Below are 22231 nucleotides of genomic sequence, written 5' to 3' on the forward strand. Positions count from 1 at the left end.
TCTCGACATTGATAAGTTTTCTTTAAGCATTTTACTCTTTACATTTGATTTATGATTGTGAAATTCTATACATAATTTGTGATATTTTACCTGATGATGCATGATTGAGTAGTTTAGTTGTGTAAGGCTTGCTTCCTAAATTCAAACGTGAGTTTAAAATCTTAAAATGGTATTCATAAAATTTATTGATGCGAGAGTAGAATAATCTTACACCCATGATTTGAATTGTAGAACAGTTTCAAGTTATTTTCTCAACTGCATGGTCTCTGTGGATTCGATTCTACTGTATATTTGTGGTTAAAATATGACAAAGAAATCAAAAGCTTATATACAGATTTTTGACACATAAACTTTGCGTGGGGACTGGGGATACAGGCTACAGTTGACTAGAAGTTTGGCTTCTACATCACTAACTATATTATAGAAAATATATTTAATATTTATTATGTAAATAGAATGATATTTTTTCATAAACAAGTTTGGCAAAACCTGTTGGACATGGGCTCACCTTTTCTATATCATTTGGTCAAAAGAGAGATTTAAGTGTTCAATGGACCCATTGTCTTCACCAAATCAGCCCATTAAACGTCAAAGGCAAAACAGTAATTTACAGAAGGAGTAGAAGAATCTTTAGGTCAGAAAATTTGTCCTATAAATAAAGCACTATTTGCGAAATAGTGATACACAAGTTAATTCCCAGAGAATCAGGACAATATTCATACTAAAAAACCTTGTCTTTCGGTTCGTTTTGTTCTCGGTTCGTTTTTGTTCTCGGTTCGTTTTGTTCTCAATTCGATTCATATTACGTTGCCGATCGATAGAAATTACTTGTAATTATTTGATCAACCTGTTGTTTACCGTTTTCATTCGTCATCTAATAAAAATTACTTTGTTGTCCCTGACAATCCCTTACTTATTCGTTGTTACAACTTCGGTACAAACAAAACATCACCAAAGAAAAAATACTATCTTTGCAAGAATTGATGTAAATCTCTATAAACGGACCTCGCTAAGTCTCGTAGTATGCTTTGTATTTTATCTATGGAGAATCTACGAATTGATGCCGGAGAAGATATCAACTAACAACATCAAGAGCATTAGACGATTATGGAGTTTCATCCAAGAGATGATAGCCAAGAACGACAATCTCATCAATTTGAGATTGATTCTAGAAAAGGAAAGAAATGGGTTCACTATTTGGTTATTAACTTTCTCATCATTCTTGGAAATTCATCGGTTTCCAAAGCATTGTGGAAATTCATTTTCTCATCATTCTTTTTAATATTTGGTTATAAATGTGTGAATGTGTGTTTGAATCAATCTCTTGTATACGTTTAGTCTAGGTTGAACAATGTTTTTTTTTAATATTCCTCATTTGTTTTGCGATCTCTGTTTGTAACACCGTTTTTGGAAGTGTCTTGGAGGGAAAACATGGAGAAGCACCTCCTCCTCTTGGAGAAGCAATCTCGACTCCTGGAGGAGCAAAGTATTCTCCTGAAGAATCAAGCTCAAACTCTGGCCTATCAGTCTTCTTTCTAGAAGATCTTCGTGAACACCTTTGTAGCCGTGTGCCTTGGTGAATTTGCATCCATAGTGGTGCAGTATGATATCGTTCCCAAACCTTAGACGAATCCAAAAAATCAGTGAAAAGATGGAAGAGAAGATAAAGAAGATTAAGGTTCTTTGTAGGCTCTTTTCTAGGGTTCTTGAGTGTTCGATTGTGTATCCCTTTCTCGATGGCGGCTCATTCCTTTAGGGACGTGGTCTCCTTTCTCTACACACCAACAGTTATTCTAAATCATGCAAACCTCGTAAACGTTTTAAAAAAATCTAACATATTAATAAACTGTAAAGAGAGATAGAATTTCTCTTTTGATTTTAAGAACTCAATAATCAAATGTGATAAAATAGAACTAAAAGTCATCATATAGCTTAAGCCCCCCATACATCATATCCTCACAATGCCTAACAAAAGGAAGAATCTTCCCCGAGTTAGTTCCCCAGTCAGCTTCACATCCATGCGAAGGAGGAGTATGGTAACATGGCTCCATCGACTTGGATCGAACACACGGTGGATTAGGAGTGGTGAAATTTACTGGCTGATAAAGTAACCATGGCTTTAATCCTCCAAGACTGTATGAAACATATCCAAATGTAGACCATCCGCTTGTGACAATGTTATCGGTTAAACTCAAAAGATACATCTCAGCAAGCGCCTTTTGGTCGTGACTTTTCTTGTCTGTTTGCTGCACTCTTTCTGCACTTGGCTGATAAACTTCGATAATCTCTCCTGTAGAACTTGGCCTCGCTAAAAACATGTTAGTTAAGTTGACAGAGTACTCTGGATAGAGAGATGCGACAAGAACTACTTTAAGCTTTGGTGGTTTAGATATATTGACTTTTGATTCTTCTTCAAATTCAGGCAACAGTTTCTCTCTTTGTGTACATGCTACGACTTGGTCCATGACATGTTTGAAATATCCAGAAGGTTTTCCGAAAACCCTTATTTGAATCCCAAGTCTCTCGTCTGCATTGGACAAGTGAGCATCGTAGTACTTAGTGACCATATCCCAAACTTCATTTGTAGGGTGAAAAAGATACCGAGCCAAATGGTGAAAGACGGTTTCTTTCTGCGGGAATAGCTTAACTAGTTTGGTTTGGAAAGTTGGATTCAGCCATAAAGATGGAACAAAGTAAGCATTGGTTTGAATAATTAACCATGGGACTTTGTCGATAAAACTTTGATCCTTTTGGCAGAAGAACAGCTTATCACTATCCCTAGAATCATGGATGTTATGGAGATATAGATGTGGCGGAATTGAAGTCGAGTTGATGGCATGATTTTCCAACATTGTACCGTAACAACGAGGGTATTCCTTATTGTAGCCATAAGCATAAGTATAATTCAGCATTGGAAAGTCAAGCGGAAGCAACCATGAAGTACCTGGAAATGGCTCACATAAGAGATCACTAACATCCTTGCGGTTGTCAACAAGAATGATTCTCTCAGTCAAGATAGCGTAGAGAAACACGGAAGCAAGAGTAATTAATCTGTTTCCAAGCCCGTCCCTAGCTAGCCATACAATGTATCTGCATTCACCATTTGATTCGCTTGCATAGTACTCATCACGACTAAGCTTCTCTGTTGCTTCTTTGTAAGCCTTGGTATCCGGACCGCAACGTTTGTGAAGCATCTCATAGCTTCTAAGCTCAGAGACGAGATATTCCGAAGGCATGTATGGAGAAGGCTTGCGGTACAAGAAATATTTATGATACCTACTCAAGCAAGAACCTTCATCAAAATCCGCAGTTAAAAGCCCTCCTATAAGTTTATCCACCGGTCTTTCGGATTCCTTTATATCTATAACAAGAAAATGATATGAACTGAGGATTCATTGGGTTAACAATAAAACACAAGATATGGATAATTTTCTTACCTTTGGTTGTAGCATCAAGAAGTTGGTCGTTGAAGTATTTTGAGAATGATAGTATAATTAGTAAGCAACCAAAGACGACCGCGATCAGAATTTTCATCTTCAACCCCAAAGCCTTTGTTGGAGATATGAAATTTGTGTTAGTTGTTGACTTTCGTTTGATCGGTTATAAGTGTGAGATGATTCAAAAAGAGTTTACAACTTTTATATAGCTTGATTATAACTTCTATTATCAACCACAGATCATGTAAATAAGACTTCGAATATTTTAATGTGAATTGTTGAGTTGACTACACACGATCTCCGAACGTGATTCCAAATTTGTTTTGTTTATTGTTGAGTTACCAATAAAATTGTTTTTTGTTTTTGTTGTTAGAATTCCAAATTGTGATTTAGAAATAATTAACGAAAAAAATGTCAATAAGAGAGCTGTTGTGAATTAACGGGTGTTACAATATTGTAATCTTGGAATCTAAAGAAGTAGGGATTGTCTGGCACGTGGCGGAGCCAGCGTATCGATCCATCGGGGTCAAAAAAAAATTCTTTCTAAAACCGCATAAGTTATAAACTCAAGATTGAAGATTGAAACAAAGAAAAAAAATAAGAAAAAAGAAACTATAACGTTTTTAGAATACAAAAAATGTTAAATAATAGGTTAAAGTATATTAATGGGCTTAATTATAGTATATTTACTTTTAAAACAAAATATTATTGAGGTGAATTCTATATACAAGTACAATTACCTAAATACAATATAGTTGTTGGGCTTAACTATTAGAAGTCTTCTCAAGTAAATTGTTTTATAGGGGTCAATTTTCTTATTTGATTAGAGTCAATCTAACATATTAAATAAAACTTCAGCTAATTTTTTAAATTTAACCAGGGTCAATTGACCCATGTGACTCTATACTCCCTCCGCAGCATGCAAACTTGAATTAATATAGTGAAATATGCAACATTTTGTTACTGAACATATATTGAGATCTGTTTACATTCCCACTCTTCAAATATAATCACTTATTTTTTATCCATATAATGAATTAGATAAAGTCATGTGCATTGCTGAAACGATTTACCATAGTCAAATTCCTAAACTCGATTAACAAACGCTCAAAAAGATATTCCAAAACGATTGAACTGTAAGGCTCTAACATTACACGAATAGAACTATGGTTTGGTTTCCGCCTAGAACCTTTGACCAAGTCCATTATTACTCAACATATTTCTCATTTTTTTTAGTGAAAATTGCTTAGACTGACTCTAATCTTAATAGAAATAACTATTGTGACTCCCAATAATCGATGACTAACTATTATGACTCATATTTTAAGTTAAAAGACTATTTAACCTCAGTCAGTATTAAAACTATATTTTGATTAAAAAAAAAAAGAATTACTAATAAAAATAAATAAACAAATGTAAAAATAACAAAACTCAGAAATCCGGTTATGGAAACCACATTTCTATTTCTTATCAATTAAATTAATGTTGTCATAGCTTGTAAAGGAACGTACTAAGCAAATGGGCAAACTAAAAGTTAAGAACTTTAGTATGTAAAATTAAAAAGCCCTTCGCTCGTGTTTTCCAGTTCTTGTACACCGAAAAGTTAAGATCATGTTTTCGAGTAACACCGAAAAGTCTATTTCTTATCAATCCGTTGTAGTTCGTAAATCATTTTCCACATTTTATTTTTTATCAATTAAAGTAATATTGTCGTAGATTGTTTAAGAATGGCAGATTGTATGTTATCACTTTTGAATTATGAGGATTAGTAGGTTTTGGTGGGCTGTTTTCTGTGGTGATGTTATCGATTTTTTTTTTAAAGTTAAATTGAATCAAACCGATTTTAACATATAATCAAACCGGAAAGATTTTACTTGAGTAAAATTGCTTAGCTAATAAAACTCATGTAATAAAAAAATTAAAGATTTTAAAAACAAATCTGTTAACAAAAAATCTGTTATTACTAAAAAGGTTATTCTAGTGATAAACAAATCGGCCATAACATTGACATGAGAAAATCTGTTATGCTTTGACACTGAAAAACAAAACTGTTATCACTAAAAACAAATCTGTTATCACTATGTGACTGTGTAGTAATTGTAATTTTTAACAAAAATTTGTTGTAAAACACCAGATTTGTTAACAAGTTAATTAAATCTGTGATTACACAAAACAACTCTATCATGACTATATAACATTTTTCCGAGTTAACAAATCTGTTATAACACAACAGACTTTTGGTTACAAATAGAAAATCTGCTGCCACCATTAAGAAAAATCTACTGTATGGAAAACAAATCAGTGATAGATTTGATTTCAACATTCTAAATTTTGAAAGTTTAGAAAAATCTGTGGAGACTATATGAAACAAATCTGTCACAATAAACAAATCTGCGAAAAAATAAAAATATGTCGTAACTTAATCCAGTAAAATTTGTGGTACAAAACAAGTCTGTTGTAAAAAATATGTGGTTGACCAAAAAATCTGTGATCGAAAACAAATCTGTCGTAACAAGAGCCACAGATTTACCAAAAACGACGATGGCAGTTTCGTAAATAAATGTGGTTTTATTGCCATGCTGGAATTAAATAGTAATGGTATTTCTGTAATATTATTTTTTCTGCAAAGGAAAACAGGGATATTTTAGGCATAATTATTACCTATATAACTCATATTTTTACCATTCCTTTCTAGTTATTCTGAATGAAATATGAGTCACTCTACTAATTCTCCCTTTTTTTATAACTGTTTGATTTAATCCTCTCAGCAACCCCATTTTGATGTGGCAGCGTGTAAGTCTATGTTTTATACCTTACTATGCTTTTTTCTTTACAAAACTTGTGAAATTATAAATGATAATGGGAGACATCTAACAAGATGAATGTATCTTCTTGAGTCTCCTAAAACATCAGTCTCGCGTCGAATATATCACTTTGAATTGAGCAGATTCAGATAACAAGCCTTGTTTGTGAATCTTAATCAACTATAATTAGTTCCCGATTAGACATTGCTTAATAGGAATGAGATTTCCAAGAGAATGATGCAAAATAAAGAACACATATATTACGAGTTGGGATTCAAAACCAGAATCTTATGAAGATTGTTACAAGTTCTAACAAGTTTGTTACAAGCTATATAACTTCTCAAACCCTTATCCGATCTACGATACAACACGATAAAGAAAGAAGAAGAGACATGACTACATTTTAGCAATATTACAATCTACATGTGAAACTCACACTCGCAACCAAGAGAGAGGATAGCATAGCACTTAGCTTGTTCTTCTTCTAATGGAATATATACCTAAGCCCTAATATAACCAATTGCTTGGTACGTTCATCTTGAACCAGTTGCTTCCTTTGAGACCTTCTGAATTGGTGTGGATTTCATATCAAACCAGATTGCACAGAAAGGGATCAACAGATATGATTGCGGAGAAGACTGAGAAGGCTCACCAAAACCACCCAACACAAACTTTGCATGTACAAATGATGACGTGGGCTTGAGAATACACCAGCAAACAACACATTTAAAGACTTATGATCGAGAGGCATTATTCTATTGCCGGGGCTAAATCAAGAGATTGTCGAAGGAGTCTACTCAAACGGTACCAAGAATGTGTGAAACTATCTAACGGCCAAAATATTCGTTATTTGAGCTGGGCATGAATATTCATCAACAAATCACCTATTTTATGAGGAATGATCGAAGGAAACCACCCCAGGTTCGAGCTGGTTTAGGAGATGACTGAGGAGGCCTCAAAATTGATCCGGATAAGGAACTCGTGGGCCAAACTTCTCACCAGTTAATACCTTGACATGGAGAGGAGACCCATTTGGAGTCTTAAAAGGAATGCGTCCCGATTCATCCAAAGAAGAAGAAGCCACAGAACAAAAAGAAGGATATCCACTTGCATTTGTGTTCACACTTGGCCTCTTCACTAACTCATCCCTACTATAAGTTACCATATCCAAATTGCGTGCATGTAAACTGCTAGAGAACCAACCTCGTCTTCAAGTTTTTCATTTAACTAGCTCATTAACCCATGCTACCCAAGGGTTTATTTATATCGATTGTTTTAAAATAATTTTGGATTTAGTAATCATTTTAGTAGCTATATACTGACATATAGTGTAATCAAAAGTATTATACTCTTTTATTTTTGATGTTTTTAACATAAATTTTCTTTTGTATATATATTTTGAATTATTTCTGTTGTTTAAAAATTTGTTCTCATAAAGAAAGAAATTCTTTAGGACAAATTTGGTTTAATATTAGAAATATTATGCATTATAGCGTAAATATTTTTAAAATATTTTTAAGCAAAAAAAATATTTCAAATACACCATTGAAAAAACTATAACATAAATATAAAAAATAAATTGATTAACAATTGTCATTAGTTTTATATTATAAAATACTTTTGTTTCTATTTATTTTAATTAATTAGCTTTTGTTGGTACTAATTTAATCTTTTAAGGCACATCGTATTGGTTTTACTATCTTCATTATTGTTTTTAAGCCATTACAAACATAACTTGTTAGACAAAATGGTGATACTTTAAAAGTCTAGAAACTTTTATGCTATCATTAAAACACAAAATTCCAAACATGATAATTACTTGCTAAAAAGCTGTTTATTTTTGTTACATTATTATTACCCAACAAAAAAAAAAAAAAAATCTAAGATCTTTTGTAATTCTTTTAGGTGATAAAATTATTTTTAGATTTTAACTACAACCATGAACATGCTTTTTCATATAATAAAAAATCATCATACACATAAAGTATTTTGTCATATGTCCACCATAACATTTCGCTTTTAACTCATAAAAGGTATTCTACTCATGTAAAGTTTAATATCATCTCAACAGTTGCAATTGTACTAAAGTGAATCCATCTCCCTAAAATAAATTCTTAGTTAACACACTATTTATGAATACGAAAACGTAATTTGGTTCTTCTTTCCTTACGAAAGGAACAACTTTTCCCGAGTGGGTTCCCTAGTCAGGTTCACATCCATGAGACGGACGAGTAAGGAAACAAGGCTTCATCGACGTGGACTGAACACACGGCGAAATAAGAGCTGTGAGATCATTTGGCAGATAAAGTAACCATGGCTTTAATCCTCGAAGACTATAAGAAGCATATCCAAATGTCGACCTTGAGCTTTTATAATTTCTCCTGTCAAAGAAGTGACAAGAACAGCTTTACATTTTGGGATGTTCGATATATTGACAGGAGTTTCCTGTCTTTGTGTGCAGGATATGAGATGGTCCATGACGTGTTGGTAGTATCCACCTTGATCGCAAAAAAACTCGAATTTGAATCCCGAGTCTCTCATCTGCTTTGGATAAGTGATCATGGTAGTACCAAGTGACGATATGAAAGATACCGAGCCAAGTGGTGAAAGACGGTTTCTTTTTGCGGAAACAGCTTCGTTAGTTCGGTTTGGAAAGTTGGATTAAACCATAAAGATGGAACAAAGTAAACATTGGAGTCAACAATCAACCATGGGACGCTGCCGATTAAATTTTGATCCTTTTGGTCGAAAAACATCTTATCACTATCCCTTGAATCATGGGGAGATGCATATATAGAAGTGGCACAGAGGTGGGAAAAGAGAAAGACGGACGCATATTTACAAGTTGGAGAACTAGGAGCCTGAAAAAGTTAGAATACTAAAGATGGGGGTATGTGGTCGGGTTTGAGTAAAACCCGATCAGGTACGGGTCCTTCGGATAGAGAAGTTTAGGACCCAATCGGATAAATCAAAAATATCTGTTCTGTTTTGGTTCGGGTCTAATCGGGTTCGATTATAGATTTTCAGGCCCTTTTTGGAACTAATACCAAAAATTTTGGGTTAATACCCGGATTTTCTGATAAATAATTAGATTCTCAGATAAAATTTTGGGTTTCGGGTAAATTTTGAATATTCGAATAAAAAATTTGGGTATTCTAAAAATGCTTGGCATCTTTGCCTATCATTCCTTTAGAGTTAATATGTTTTAACTTTAAGTAAATACATAGAGTGATATTTTTTTCTTCTTGGTGAAAACCTCACAAAATAGAGAACACTACCTCAAGAATTGAGGTAAAGCTCTATAAACCAAACCTGGCAATAACCTCACCAAGAATGATGAAGATTCGAAAGCTCATAAACAGAGGACTTATAAAGATCGTTGTGTTTGTATAGTCTGCATTTTCGTAATATATTGTCTTCAAGACACAAAGAACCTCTAAAAAACTCACGATAGAGGATATAAATTAAGTAGTGTTTTCATGCACGACCCAGACTACTCGGTCCGAGCAGTTAATTTGCGTCCTAGACACTTCTCCAGTTTGGGTTAGCGCTAATATTTGACAATCTCAAAACCATAAGAACCCTTAATACCTAGCATTAACCCACGACCGATGAACCGATTGAACCAGCAGGATAACGATTCACGAGAATACATTTGAATTTAGAATATAGGGTTTTAGTGTATTTACGTTATTTTAAAAATATTTTCAATTCTTTTCAAGCAGAGATATATGACTCAACACACCTCCCTCTTCTTCTCTGGCATTTCCAGTCGATCTCATCCGAGTTTCGTTTTTATTAGTTTAATTTCATCATTAGTGATCTCCTACTATCTTAGTATTAATTTTTAATTTTAGTTGATTTAAAAAATTTAATCACTTTATCATTATTGTTAGACTTCATATTTTGTTAAACATTACAAAAAATTTAATCTCCATAGATACATTAAACAAAATTTAATCGACTGACCTGTCGTCGAACCCGATAACCCGTAAAGTAGTCAATTTGGTATATATATTATATAGTTTTCCAAATTTTAATCCCTTTAAAAGTTGGATATATTTTATTCTATTTAGTTCTAGCTTTTACAGAAAATATAATTGTGAAAGTCAATATATGAAAATAGAGTAACCCGTCAATTTGATATATGCAAGTTAATAAAACTTGTGTTAAGAGATGCCATAACAAAAGAATAAAGTGTTAAGAGATACCATAACAAAAGAATAAAGAAAAATTTACTCATGGAGGGATTGAGAAGTAGCTTAGATATTTGATAGTATAGAGGGGTTTCGTCCTGAGTACTTTGCCATCTATGAGGTCCCAAGAATGGTAGAGGAATAGCCCTTCATCAAAGGGGGACTACAAATTTTGAGGAGCGTGTGAGATTGTTTTCAAAAGTCAGTATATATGTTTGTTACACCATATAATTCAGTGATTGCAAATTATGTGGTGTTGAACAACCTGGTTGACTAACATTGCTAATTTCCTAAACTCTCTTTACCTACATTAAATATAAATATATAAATTCTTCTTTCACTTTTATTTGTTCTTATTTCTAGTTTAATTTGATTTTATATAAAAATACATATAATTAATAAATGTTAGATTTTTTTCTGCATATGATATAATTCAAATTTTAAAAAATGACATACATTACTCAATCGATGAATAAAAAAAAATATGTGTACACAGTCCCACATTACTTAAAAAACTGGGCAATGGTTCAAAATCATACTACAAAAAGGATAAAATGATTCTTAATACGAATGAGCAAGAAGCTTGATTTATGAGACATCCAAAATTAAGAATGTTAACTGGTTTACTCCGGTATTTTTTTTTTTAAGGATTCAAACTTTAAAAAGTTTTAAATATTATAAATATTTAGTTCAGTTAGTTTGATATATAATTAGTTACATACCTAGCTAGGTGCAAAAAAAAAAAAAAAAGGTTACAGAGTTTTGCATTACATATTAAATTAATTTAAGCTCATGCAACGCGTGAGACTTTATCTAGTACAAATTAAAATTAGCATTTACATTAGATGTTTTCATAACATATTTGCAATATTTTTTTTAGTTGTGCCATATATTCTTCATAGGCTATCTTTAAATCTTGCATATAATCTAAATCAGGCTCTCAATATTTGTGTAAAATCAGCACTCTCTTTTGCAGGTGAATATTATATCTCGGAAATCACTAAAATTTCTCTATTTTTTCTTTTATACTCAAAACGTTTTTTCGATAATAAAATGTTGTAACGCATAACATTGATTAAATATCTCTTTTTATATTCTTTAAAGGTGGACTAGAGTAGAACAACGACGACGCATGATACCTCACAACTCCAATACTCCATTATCTTCATGACACATAAAGTAACCTCGAGAAAACATCACAATGATATAAATTAAATTAGAGTCTTAATGATTTTAAGTGATACAAGTATATATGTAAATTTCATTTTATTTAATATTATAAACCATACAAACCTAGTAAACGTTTTAAGAAAACTAACATATTAATACATAAGAAGAGGACACAAGTGTAAACTGTAAAGAGGGATCGGATAGCATTTTTTCCTTAGATTATAAAAACTCAATAATCCAATAAAATCAAATGTGATAAAATAGAACTAAAATTCATCATATAGCTTAAGCCCCCCATATATAAGATCCTCACAATGCCTAACAAAAGGAAGAATCTTCCCCGAGTTAGTTCCCCAGTCAGCTTCACATCCATGAGACGGAGGAGTTAGGTAACATGGCTCCATCGACTTAGATCGAACACATGGCGGATTAGGAGTGGTGAAATTTGTTGGCTGATAAAGTAACCATGGCTTTAATCCTCCAAGACTATATGAAACATATCCAAATGTAGACCTTGCGCTCGTGACAATGTTATCGGTTAAGCTCAAAAGATACATCTCAGCAAGCGCCTTTTGGTCGTGACTTTTCTTGTCTGTTTGCTGAACTCTCTCTCCACTTGGTTGATAAACTTCAACAATTTCTCCTGTTGAACTTGGTCGCTTTGAAAACATGTTAGTTAAGTTGCCAGAGAACTCTGGATAGAGAGATGCGACAAGAACAGATTTGAGTTTCGGGGTTTTTGATATATTGACTTTTGATTCCTCTGGTGTAGCAAATTCAGGTAACAGTTTCTCTCTTTGTGTACATGATATGACCTGGTCAATGACATGTTTGAAACGTCCATCAGGTTTGCCGAAAACCCTTATTTGAATCCCGAGTCTCTCGTCGGCTTTCGACAAATGAGCGTGGTAGTAGTCAGTGACCATATCCCAAACTTCATTTGTAGGGTGAAAAAGATACCGAGCCAAGTGGTGAAAGACGGTTTCTTTCTGCGGGAACAGCTTAACTAGTTCGGTTTGGAAAGTTGGATTAAACCATAACGATGGAACAAAGTAAACATTGGCTTGAACAATCAACCATGGGACTTTGTCAATCAAACTTTGATCCTTTTGGCATACAAACAGCTTATCACTATCCCTTGAATCATGAAGGTTATGCATGTATAGATGCGGCGGGATTGAAGTCGAGTTGATGGAATGTTTTTCAGACATTGTTCCGTAACAACGAGGATATTCCTTATTGTAGCCCCAAGCATAAGTATAATTCAGCATTGGAAAGTCAAGCGGAAGCAACCATGAAGTACCTGGAAATGGCTCGCATAAGAGATCACTAACATCCTTGCGGTTGTCGACAAGAATGATTCTCTCGGTCAAGAGAGCGTAGAGGAAAACAGAAGCAAGAGTAAGTAATCTGTTTCCAAGCCCGTAACCTGCCACCCATACAATGTATCTGCATTCACCATTTGATTCGCTTGCATCATCACGACTAAGTTTCTCTATTGCTTCTTTGTAATATTCTGTATCTGGACCACAACGTTTGTGAAGCATCTCATAGCTTCTGAGCTTAGAGACTAGATATTCAGAAGGCTTGTACGGGGATGGCTTGCGGTACAAGAAATATTTATGATACCTACTCAAGCAAGAACCTTCATCAAAATCCGCAGTTAAAAGCCCTCCTATAAGTTTATCCACCGGTTTTTCGGTTTCCTTTATGTCTACTACAACAAAATGAAAACATAAAACCAAAATGAGGATTCATTGACTTAACAATAAAACACAAGATATGGATAATTTTCTTACCTTTGGTTGTAGCATCAAGAAGTTTGTTGTTAAAGTTGTTTGAGTATGATAGTATAAATAGTAAGGAACCAAAGGAGACTGCTATCAGAACTTTCATCTTTAGCCCCAAAGTCTTAACAATTTTGCCGGAGATCTGAAATTTTTGATACATGTTGACTTGAGTTTGATTGTGAGATGGTTCAAAAAGAGAGTACAACTTTTATATAGCTTCATTTCTATGTGTCAATCATAGATCAGTTAAATAGACTTTTGAATACTTTAATGCGTCATTGTTAAGTTGTGACTATCAACGACCTTTGAACGTGATTCCACTTTTTTTTTAATTGTAAAATGTCTTAAATTCCAAAATGTGATTTTGTATTTATGTATTTAATAATTATCGAATATATTGCCAATAAGAGAGCTGTTGTGAATTATTAACGGGTGTTACATTGTCGAAATCTTGGAATCTAAACAACTAGGGATTGTCTGGCACATTGTGGAAACTTGACTTAATATAGTGGAATAAGCAACAATTTGCTACTTCACAAGTTCACATACATATTGAGATCTGTTTAGCATCGCTGATTTTTTATCCATATACGAATGAAGAATGAATAACATAAAGTCATGTGTATTGTGCTAAACCGATTTACCATAGTAAAAGTCCTAAACTCGATTAACAAACGCTTAAAAAGTATTCCAAAACGATTGAAAATCGGTCTTGAAACAATCACAAAATTGCATCTGAACTAGAGGCTCTACACAATACACCAATAAAAATAATAAAGGGAAGGCTTTATGGAGAGAGAGAGCGAGTAAACTAGAGTATAAGTTAGTTTTTTTTTTTTTTTTGAAAAAACAAAATTGAGAGTAGCAGAAAAATCTCTCCCACGCCTATTACCTAGGCCCATTACCCGAGGCACCATGGAACCAACTAATACCCAGATCTGAACAGTGCAATCCCTCTTTTATCCACTGGGCTTAAGTGGCAGGTAAGATCCAACGGTATAACGCTTTCTCCATATGAATGTTCATCAATGTTCATCAAAGTTCTTCTCCGAACTCCTTTCTCTCTTGCGCAATCTGCATTAAAGTCTCAGAAACTTCTTTACCAAGGTTGTTTTACCGTCTAATCTCCCATTTATTGGAGGTAGAAGGATATTTAAGCTCTCTCAACCGTTTCAAACTTTTAAACCCTACCTCAGCTGTGTTACTTTCCTGCGAAGCTTTAACCCAACCTGCAAGTGCCTCCTTTCACTCATCATCATGACAAACCGTATCCCGTATAACCAGAAAGGAAAAGGAATTGAAAGAGGGTACTCCCCTCCACCCCGTAAGCGAATCCGCGGTCCTGACCTTGATACCTCAGATCTCATTGAAGAAAATGCCCTAACCCTCATTGGCCGTCTCACCAATCCCTCTGGACAACGACTGTGGGCTCTCTTCTTATTCTTGTCTAACAGATGGACTCTCAGGGGTAAAGCCACTGGTTCAGACCTAGGACAGGGAGTTTTTCAACTCAAGTTTGATTTCTCGGAGGACCTTCAACAAGTTCTTGATAATAGGCCATATCATTTTGACCAATGGATGGTTATCTTGCAAAAATGGGAACCAGTTATCTCACCATCTTTCCCTTGCCTGATTCCTTTTTGGATCGAACTCCAAGGTCTTCCCAAGCACTACTGGAAGCCTGAAATGCTTAAGTCCATAGGTGAAGAGCTTGGTACAGTCATGGACCAGGAGATTACCTCATCGACAGTCAAAATAAAGGTTCTGCTAGATGGGTTACAACCTATCACCAAAGAGACGATTGTTGACTTCCCCGATGGAAGAGAAGCTGTGGTTTATCTAGACTACAAGAACCTTAAAAATCATTGTCGACATTGCCACCGCCTTACCCATGAGGAAAAGCACTGCCCTGGTGTTGCAAAGAAGTCTGAAACACAAAGGAACCCCTCTCCTGTACAATCTGCTTCCCTCCATGCCTCAAAATCAAGCTCAAGGAACTACTACATTCCTCAGGACAACTTCATCGCCCCCAGGAGTTCCTCTCAGCGCTCTGAGAGAAGTGCTATCCCTCACCAGGCAGTAAACTCTGCAAAAAGAAGATTGAATCAGGATGGGGTTCGATCCAAGTCTCCTTCTACTCTCAGATACTCCCCTCAGAGAAGATTTTTTAATAGAGAAAACTTCCATAGATATGGAGATAATCAACGCAGACATCATTCTCAGGATTCCTCTAAGTCTTACCATCAGGATGGAGGGTTTGCTCCTTTTCCACCTCAGCAACTCCAATGGCGAGAGAAATCTAATTCATCAGCAGGACTCCATGCTACGTCATCAAGTGGGTCCAAGGCTTGTCGCCCCCCTCTTGAGAGAGATGTTGCCTCCTCTGATCCTCTTACTCCTCCAACCTTAAAAGGCAGTGATCCCAGAAGTCTTGGGATGGAAGTTTCTTCCCCTCCACCTACAAAAGACCAAGTCATGAGTGAGTTGAGGGATTTAACAGTCCAATACCTCTCTTGTCCTGATCCAGTAGAAAATGCAGCAAGGAAAATCAGGGTTTTTCAAGGGGAAACCAGAAACCTGATGGATACAACAGCTCTTGGTATCCTCTCAGCCGCTTCTGGCTCAGATCTTCTAGCTTATGAGAGTACTGAAATTCCCCCAGGGTCTTTGGCTACAAGCTCAAACCTAGAGTGTGTTCCTGCTGCCCAACTAAAAGAGGTAGAGGTCGTCCTCCTCTACCAAGACAAGCCAACAAACCTGCCATTAAACTTCTAGGCACAAAGTCTCATAAGAGAAATTTTACCCAGGGTTCTCCGAGTAAGACTTCTAACTCCAAATCTAGGAAAAAGACGGGATCTCCTATTATTCCCCCTAGGCCTCAAACTATCCCTGGTTCATCAAGTTCTAAATCTCAGGCCAAGAACACTAACCTCTCTGCAGGAGGCACCCTAGGAGCTTCCTCCTCTACTACTCCAAAAATTGATCTGATTCCTGTATCCAGGAAAAAGAAGGTAGATTTTCAGAATCTGCCAACCCCTCTTCCTTAAGAATGGTGAGCTGGAACTGTTGTGGGTTGGGGAACCCCATGACAGTCCAGAGAATCATGGAAATCCGTAAATCGGTTTTTCCTGATCTGTTCTTTCTTATGGAAACAAAAAACAACTCTGAAAATGTCTTACAACTCCTTCATGGCCTTGATTACTCCTCTCACCACTTGGTTCCACCATCCTCCCCAGGATCTGGTGGTCTTGCCCTGTTTTTGAAGCACAATGTGGAAGTTGAAATTATCTCTTCCTGTCAACATTTCATAGACACAAAGATTAAAGTCAAGGGTCAGTGCTTTTACTCAACTTTTCTCTATGGTGAACCCGACAGGACTAAGAGAGTTGAATCTGGAATCAAATCCAGGATCTGCCTGCCTTCAACTCTTCTGCTTGGATTCTTACTGGGGACTTTAATGATATCATACACAGTTCTAAGAAGGTTGGTGGCCCCCCCTCGACCGGAAGGCTCTTTCTCTGACCTGAGATCTCTGATGTCTTCTTGTGACCTCTATGATCTAAATCACACGGGCAAATTTCTATCCTGGAGGGGCAAAAGACACACGCATGGCTTATGGCAAACAGTGACTGGATCATGGCTTACCCGTCGGGTCGCAGTGAATATCTTCACTTTGAAGGATCGGATCATCGTCCCCTTGTCACATCCTTTGACCCGAAAACTAAGAAAAGAAAATGTATCTTTAGATATGATAGGAGGCTGAAGGATAATGATGAGGTCAAGAAATTAGTCTTGGATTCATGGAACTCAAACCTGTCTGCAACTGTTGATCACAGAATTTTTGCTTGTCGTTCTTCCATCATATTGTGGAGTAAACAACATCATCTTAACAGCCAGGTTGAGATTTTCACGCTTCGTGAACAACTTGAGGATGAAATATCCAGCAACAGCTCACCTCAAGAGGAAATTGACTCCATAAACACAAGGCTCCTGAGTGCTTACCAAAGAGAAAAGGCTTTTTGGAAGCAGAGAAGTCGTAATCTCTGGCTGGCTCTAGGGGATAAGAACTCTGGTTTCTTTCACGCTGCTACAAAAAATAGAAGAGCCATCAACAATATAGCAGTTATTGAATCATCAGCGGGCTTACCAGTTTATGAGGAAGATGAGATAGTCTCTGCTATCTCTGATTATTACCAACAAATTTTTACCTATGTGCCTGGTGACAGGATTACCACTGTAAATGCAGCCCTTAAACCTTGTATAACAACAGCAATGAATGAAAAGCTTATCATGTTACCCTCTCCTGCCGAAATTAAGCTTGCTTGTTTCTCTATTCATCCGGATAAGGCCCCGGGTCCTAATGGCTTCACTGCAAGTTTCTTTCAGTCGAATTGGGATACAGTTTGTGATAAAGTCATTTCTGAAGTCCAAGCTTTCTTCATTAATAGGTCCTGCCACAGAAGATCAACCATACCCATGTTAAACTCATACCAAAGATCACAAGCCCCCAAAAAGTTTTTGACTGCAGACCTATTGCATTATGCTCAGTCTATTATAAGATAATATCCAAGCTGCTAGCTAAGAGACTTCAACCAGTTCTACATAACTGTATTTCAGAAACCCAATCTGCTTTTGTACCTCAACGAGCTATATCTGATAATGTTTTGATTACTCACGAAGCTCTTCACTATCTTAAGACCTCTGGAGCACAGAAAAGATGCTTCATGGCTGTTAAAACTGACATGAGCAAAGCCTATGACAGACTTGAGTGGAACTTTATAGAGACAGCCTTATCTAGAATGGGTTTTCATACTCAATGGATATCTTGGATCATGCAATGTGTTTGCACGGTATCCTATTCCTTTCTCTTTAATGGTCAAGCTAAGGGGTTAGTTTTACCTGAAAGAGGCATTAGGCAGGGAGACCCTCTCTCACCCTATCTCTTTATCATCTGCAGTGAGGTTCTCTCCGGGTTATGCAATGTGGCTCTCTCTCATGGAAGTTTGGTTGGATTACGAGTATCCAAACAAAGTCCCCGAGTTAACCATCTTTTATTTGCTGATGACACCATGTTTTTCTGCCGCTCTGATCCCAAAAGCTGTCCTAAACTGAAGCAGATCCTGCATCAATATGAGCTTGCATCTGGTCAGCAAATAAACAAAGAGAAGTCCTCTATTACCTTTTCTTCCAAAACTGATTCTGATACTAGACTAAGAGTTCAGAGAGAGCTTAATATTTTTAAAGAAGGAGGACAAGGCAAATATCTAGGATTACCTAAGCTCTTTGGCAGGAAAAAGAAAGACCTCTTCAGCTCGATTGTGGATCGTATTAAGCAACGAACTCTCAGTTGGTCTACTAGGTTCCTTTCTACTGCTGGAAAGCTCTACTGCTGGAAAGCTCACCATGCTCAAATCCGTCCTTTCTGCTATGCCTTCATATACCATGTCCTGTTTCAAGATCCCAAATAATCTGTGTAAGAGAATCCAATCTGCGCTTACAAGATTTTGGTGGGATACAAAAGCTGAGAAGAAGAATATGTGTTGGGTAGCATGGAGCAAAATGACAAAATCTTTTAAAGAGGGAGGATTAGGGTTCATGGATATACAAACCTTTAATACTGCTTTATTAGCAAAAATCAGTTGGAGACTTCCCCTTAATCCCACATGCCTGCTAGCCAAAGTGCTCCTTGGAAAGTACTGCAACTTCTCCAGCTTTACGGATTGTTAGGTTCCAAACTCAGCATCCCATGGATGGCGCAGCATTTGTCTTGGCAGGGACTTGCTTAAACCTAACCAGGGACGTCTCATTGGCTCTGGCCTCTCTACACCTATCTGGCGTTCCCCCTAGCTATCACTAATCTCACCTCAGGCTCCAATGGGACCTCCTACTGAAGATACTCAAAACTGGCTTGTTTCTGATCTTCTTTTTCCGGGTTCTCTTGAATGGAATACTAGTCTCATCAAAAGGCTGCTTCCCATCTATGAGAGTGACATACTTCGACTCAAGCCTATCAAAACAGGAGCACCGGATATTTGGGGTTGGTTGCCTATAATGGATGGAGTTTGCACAACCAAATCAGGTTACTTCCATGCTCTTGCTGAAACTAACACTCCCTTGGTACCCCCTGTTTCAGAATCAAGCTCTGCAGTTTCTTCTAATCAGACGCCGTTTGACTGGAAAGCTAATATCTGTTCTGTTAAGTCCTCACCTAAAACCAAGCTTTTGCTCTGGAAGATGGCTCAAAATGCTCTCCAGGTGGGAGAAAGCCTTGCACAGCGCCAGATAGTTGATTCATTAAAGTGCCCCCACTGCGGCCTAAGAGAAACTGAAATCCATCTTTTCTTTGAGTGCTCTTTTGCCTCCCAGATCTGGAGAAAAGCCCCCTTTAAGGATTCCTTCAATCCGAGTATTTTTTAGTCAGTCACTGAAGGTTTAATTGCAGCTATTAAGTTGATCTGCTTACCTCCTATCGGCATTGGCCTTGGTCCTCTCGCTCCCTGGATCTTCTGGACTATATGGACGTCTCGAAATCAATTGATTTTCAACAAGAAAAGTATCCCTGTTGTGGATGCTCTTGGTCTGGCCATCATCCGAGCGAAAGAATGACAGCAGGCTCAGTCGCTTCTTGTTTCAGGGAGAGCTCTCAGGAAATTGCCTTTTAAACCTCTCCTCCTGATAAACCCTTTTATTTGCCTCACCGATGCCTCCTGGAAAACTGATGCACATGCGGGTTTAGGTTGGATCTTCATGGATAACAATGAACGCACCTTTAGCAAAGGCTCCTTAGCTGTAGCTCATGTTGGCTCACCGTTAATGGCCGAAGCTTTGGCAACTCTTATCGCCATAAGAGTTGCAATTGGATTGGCCCTTACTCACATCTCTTTCGTTTCAGACTCGTTAACCCTAGTCAAAGCCCTTAATTCGAAGCTCCAATCAAAGGAACTTCACGGGATTCTACACGACATCCTTGCTCTATCCTCTACTTTCACTTGTTGTTCTTTCAATTTCATTCCTAAAGAAAATAATCGGCAAGCTGATGCTCTTGCAAAAGCTGCCCTCTTTTCCTCTTGTACGGAGACCTAGTTTTTTCAATATAAGAGAAGTTTGATAAAAAAAAAAAAAAAAACAATACACCAATAAAACAATGGTCCGGGTTCATTAAATCTGTACATGAACGTAATTTCGAAGTCACAAAAGATAAACACACGAATTAGGAGTAACATAACATAATCAATTCATACGACTTCATATGTGATACGTACATGCATGTAAAGCATCATACTGATTTTTTTTTCTTTTCTTTTTTTCTTTTGGTTGAAGATCAAATTTCATTAAATTTAACAACCTACTTACGGTAAGTCGGTAAATGATCGGAAAGTTTACTACAGACTTCAAAGAAGAGTACAGAATGACCGGAAAAGATTGAACAAGAATTAGTTTGTGAGGATCACATAATACTGAGTTTTTATGTCACACAAAGCATACTAACGTCAAATATACAGTAAACTTCTATAAATTAATAATATCGGGACCAAAAATTTGTATTAATGTATCGATAAATTATTAATTTATAGATTTTACTAATTTTGTAATTTCTTGAAAACATTATATCTCTAAAGCGATTTTTTCTTTATAATCAATATCAAATTACAAGTACAAAAGCAATTGTTAAGTTTAGAAAACAACACAAACTTTTGTAGATTGTAGTATAAATATTAGAATTGAACTCTACCAAAAATTAATATAAATTTAAGAAAAACAAATAATACTGGAGTAATGTTTCACTAAAATATATATATTTTAATATATATATATATATATATATATATATATATATTGATAAGTTTATAGAATTGTTAATTTATGATATTAATGAGACAATATGTTTACATATGATTTTAAAAAAATATTATCTTATTAATTTATCGATATGTATCAATTTTTACACTAGTCCCAACACAGAACCAAAATAATTGATTAATTTAAAGAGGTTTATCGAATATTAATTTATACATGTTTCTACTATATATCATATCCTTTTTTAAAAAGAATCTTCATTGTTTATGTGTAGTTTTTTTTCTAAATGAGTCATGATTTTGCCAACAAATCAATCATTAATAGATGTTCCAGCCTCTTATAATTATTTAAAGTTTAACATTCACTCGAGAAAGATATATATGTACAAAGTACAAACAAAAAATATTCACATTCTTAAATATCTTCTCGTCCCTTACTTTTCAAATATACCAAATTATCAATTGATATGAAGTTGAATTAAATTCTTAAGATATACTTGAGAATAAGTAATCCAAATTAAATCTCACATATAAAAATTTAATATATTCTGTAAAAAATAAATGTTTTAAGTTAAATATCTGGAAAAAAAAAAGAATCTCTAAAATAGGGTGCATACTTGAAAAAAAAAAAGCCCAATTATTTTCGATGAATTTGATTGTTAATGAAGGTGACATGTTCATTAAGCACATTGCTACAGAATATGCTTCCGCCTCAACCCTTTGACCAAGTCCATTCTCACTCAAGATATTTCTTGTCTTTTTATAATTATTTTGTTTAACCTCTCCGCAACACCAGTCTATGATGTGGCGTGTATGCCTATGTTTACTATTCCTTTTTCTTTACAAAACTTGTTACGTTCTGAATTGGTGTGTATATCATACAAAACCAGATTGAACAGAAATGGATCAACACATGATGGTATAGGCGTATAGCCAAAGAGAAGCATTCTTCCTTGGGTAACACGTTAATGGAAAAGGAGAAACGAATTTCCATGATTTGTTACTTCTTGAATTCAATCTATCTACCAGAAGACTACC

General features: G+C 35.7%; 3 protein-coding genes, 1 long non-coding RNA gene and 1 pseudogene across 5 annotated transcripts; 1 reads left to right on the forward strand and 4 right to left on the reverse strand.

The window, feature by feature from the left end:
- Positions 1–1895: 1895 nt before the first annotated feature.
- FUT10 (fucosyltransferase 10) lies at positions 1896–3593 on the reverse strand. Its single transcript, NM_001335450.1, has 2 exons — positions 3438–3593; positions 1896–3361 (listed from the first exon to the last, which is right to left on the reverse strand). The coding sequence occupies exons 1-2, from the start codon at positions 3532–3534 to the stop codon at positions 1914–1916; spliced, it is 1545 nt and encodes a 514-aa protein (NP_001318229.1). The 5' UTR covers positions 3535–3593; the 3' UTR covers positions 1896–1913.
- A 3137-nt stretch (positions 3594–6730) lies between these two features.
- Positions 6731–7447, reverse strand: AT2G06435. Its single transcript, NR_140143.1, has one exon. It is a non-coding gene; the product is annotated as an other RNA (long non-coding RNA).
- Positions 7448–8560: 1113 nt separating this feature from the next.
- AT2G15360 (fucosyltransferase) lies at positions 8561–8954 on the reverse strand (the record flags this gene model as incomplete). Its single annotated transcript, NM_127096.2, has 1 exon — positions 8561–8954. The coding sequence occupies exon 1, from the start codon at positions 8801–8803 to the stop codon at positions 8561–8563; it is 243 nt and encodes an 80-aa protein (NP_179138.1). The 5' UTR covers positions 8804–8954.
- Positions 8955–11691: 2737 nt separating this feature from the next.
- On the reverse strand, positions 11692–13610 carry FUT5 (fucosyltransferase 5). The gene is made up of 2 exons (NM_127097.2): positions 13407–13610; positions 11692–13324 (listed from the first exon to the last, which is right to left on the reverse strand). The coding sequence occupies exons 1-2, from the start codon at positions 13555–13557 to the stop codon at positions 11874–11876; spliced, it is 1602 nt and encodes a 533-aa protein (NP_179139.1). The 5' UTR covers positions 13558–13610; the 3' UTR covers positions 11692–11873.
- A 1044-nt stretch (positions 13611–14654) lies between these two features.
- On the forward strand, positions 14655–20480 carry AT2G15380 (annotated as a pseudogene; the record flags this gene model as incomplete). Its single annotated transcript has 1 exon — positions 14655–20480.
- Positions 20481–22231: the final 1751 nt, after the last annotated feature.

This window comes from Arabidopsis thaliana, chromosome 2 (genome assembly GCF_000001735.4).
Source record: "Arabidopsis thaliana chromosome 2, partial sequence".
In the NCBI taxonomy this organism is placed as follows: domain Eukaryota; kingdom Viridiplantae; phylum Streptophyta; class Magnoliopsida; order Brassicales; family Brassicaceae; genus Arabidopsis; species Arabidopsis thaliana.